At 42.4% G+C, this 2,157-nt stretch overlaps 1 protein-coding gene across 1 annotated transcript in view; it reads right to left on the bottom strand.

Moving 5' to 3' along the window:
• LOC116377075 (E3 ubiquitin-protein ligase RNF123-like) overlaps window positions 1–2,152 on the bottom strand; it is a gene marked incomplete at its 5' end in the record, with an annotated part of 16,584 nt that extends 14,432 nt beyond the window's left edge. The window contains 4 exons of the mRNA XM_031838614.1: window positions 667–789; window positions 1,330–1,434; window positions 1,655–1,769; window positions 1,977–2,152. Of these exons, the coding sequence (XP_031694474.1) occupies window positions 667–789; window positions 1,330–1,434; window positions 1,655–1,769; window positions 1,977–2,152 (519 nt within the window). The remainder of the gene's footprint in view (window positions 1–666; window positions 790–1,329; window positions 1,435–1,654; window positions 1,770–1,976) is intronic.
• Window positions 2,153–2,157: the final 5 nt, after the last annotated feature.

Below are 2,157 nucleotides of genomic sequence, written 5' to 3' on the forward strand. Positions count from 1 at the left end.
CACACACACACACACACACACACACACACACACACACACACACACACGTAGAGAGACAGACAGACGTTAAACAAAGAGGAGAAGTCAGAAAACTGAGATACCAAAAAGTGAAAATGATGCGTTTGTTTCTGCCATGTTCAGTAGTAATCAGAGTGTACTTGTATACACATTTGGATGGAGTTATTTTAAACATGCATCGCTCTGTGTAATTAACTCAGCTGCTACTTTCCGTGTTGTTTGGTCGTTTTATTTAAAAACACACTCACTGAGGGAGAGTCCTCATTATCGATGGTGCCGAGTTACATCGGACAATCAAACTAAAGTCAAATACCCTTGAAAGAAAACATGGCGTACTCAATTCAAAGTAAAGTAAAGTCAGTTACGGTCAATAAGATTATGCAAATAAACCTTGGAATTGTCTCAACTGAATTAATGACGCCAACTTAAAAGGGCAGAGATACAAAAGAACATTTTTGACCGTCATTTTTAGGGGACGCGGGTTCTTAAATTGCAGAATCACTATTAAATCACCTGATGAATTAATCAAAAGTGGCATAGCGACCTTTGTCAGTGGTGAGTCGGACTGTCAGGAGACATCGGGGTGTCTCGCTGTCTTCAGGTACGATTTGTTCTGAAAACTGGTTGTGACTGTTTTGGTGTTTTTACCTCCATCAGCAGCCAGAAGAGATCCAGAAGCTGCTGTATGAGCTGGTGTTCCACTGAACCGCCTCCCTCCAGAATCCCCAACAGAAAGTTCATCAGCACGTCCTCCACCAGGTACACTTTACACTGTAAGAGACAACAATACTACCATTACTTTACACTGTAAAACAAATTGCTCTCCTGCACACTCATTGAGCACAGGAAGTGAAAACATAATTTTCTGTGAAAATATTTAGTTGAGCCTAAAATTAAAACTAAACTGCAGTTTATAAAATCAGTTCTCTAAACCGAGTCGTCTTTAGCTTGAGCTCAACGTTTAAGGCTAGGCTTCTAGAAGGTTTAACTTTTGAAGAAAGATTCAACCGGGAGACTTTCATCATGTCCATCAAACTGCTTCTGTCCTCACCTTTAACAACATCAACACTTTCACTGCCTTACTCTAAAACCACAATAAAACAAATATAAAACCAACAATTTTCCAACAAAAATTTGGAACTCTTCCACCAATTAGATATAGAACATGTACCTTTATAGTAGTGAACCTAATTGGGGGGGGGGGGGGAATGCACTTTAAAGAATGGAACCATCTGAACATTGTCAGAAGGCCATCGAGCACTTTCGCTTTTCACACGACCACAAGACCAAAAAGAAAGAAGGTTGCGTCACCATGAGCGGAGCGAAGTGGTTGAAGATGTGAGCCATGGTGACGAGGACTGTAGGTTCTCCATGAAGCCTCCAGACTGAACAGTCCTTCTCCACCAACCTCTCCTCCTGCAGACAAACACACAACAGGTTCAACTCAAAGGAGCTCAAGTCATCATGTTGGACTTCATCCGAAAATGAGACAGAAAAATAACTTTGCATGAAGCTTGCAGGAAAACCCAGCTGATGCAAACAGACGATTACAACTAGTTTAATCTGGAACAGTAATTATTTGTTTCATGAAAGACCACCCGTTCCTACCCATGTACAGACCACCACATGTTCCTACCTGTGCGTCGATGGAAGTGGAGAGGACATTCTTGATGTAGCCCAGCAGTTTGTGGGCTTTCATGAGGTCTGTAGTTGGGGGGTTCTGGAGCGGTATGTAGCCGTCCACAGGATACGTGATCACACTCAGGTTAAAGACAAACACTGAACAGGTAAGAGGTGTGTAAAGCGCTTCTTACATTAACATTATTGTTTATGGTGAACAACAACCAACAGTTTCAATAAACTGACATAACTTTAGTTAGTTTTTCATTTCAAAAGCATAGAACAGATGAAACACTAGATGAGCCGTCGTGTGTGTGGTGTGGACTGTAAAAGGATATCTGAGCGGTCTGCTGCCGAAGTTGAAAGCCACCGACTCTTTAAAGGAGAGGCTGATGGCAGGAAAGTAAGCGACGCCCGGACCCATCTTAATGTTGCTGAACGCTGTGCCCAGAGACTGACCATTCCTGAGAGAACACACACACACACACACACACACACACACACACACACACACACACA

The sequence above is a fragment of the Anarrhichthys ocellatus genome, unplaced genomic scaffold (genome assembly GCF_004355925.1).
Source record: "Anarrhichthys ocellatus isolate YVR2014 unplaced genomic scaffold, GSC_Weel_1.0 scaffold864, whole genome shotgun sequence".
Lineage (NCBI taxonomy): Eukaryota > Metazoa > Chordata > Actinopteri > Perciformes > Anarhichadidae > Anarrhichthys > Anarrhichthys ocellatus.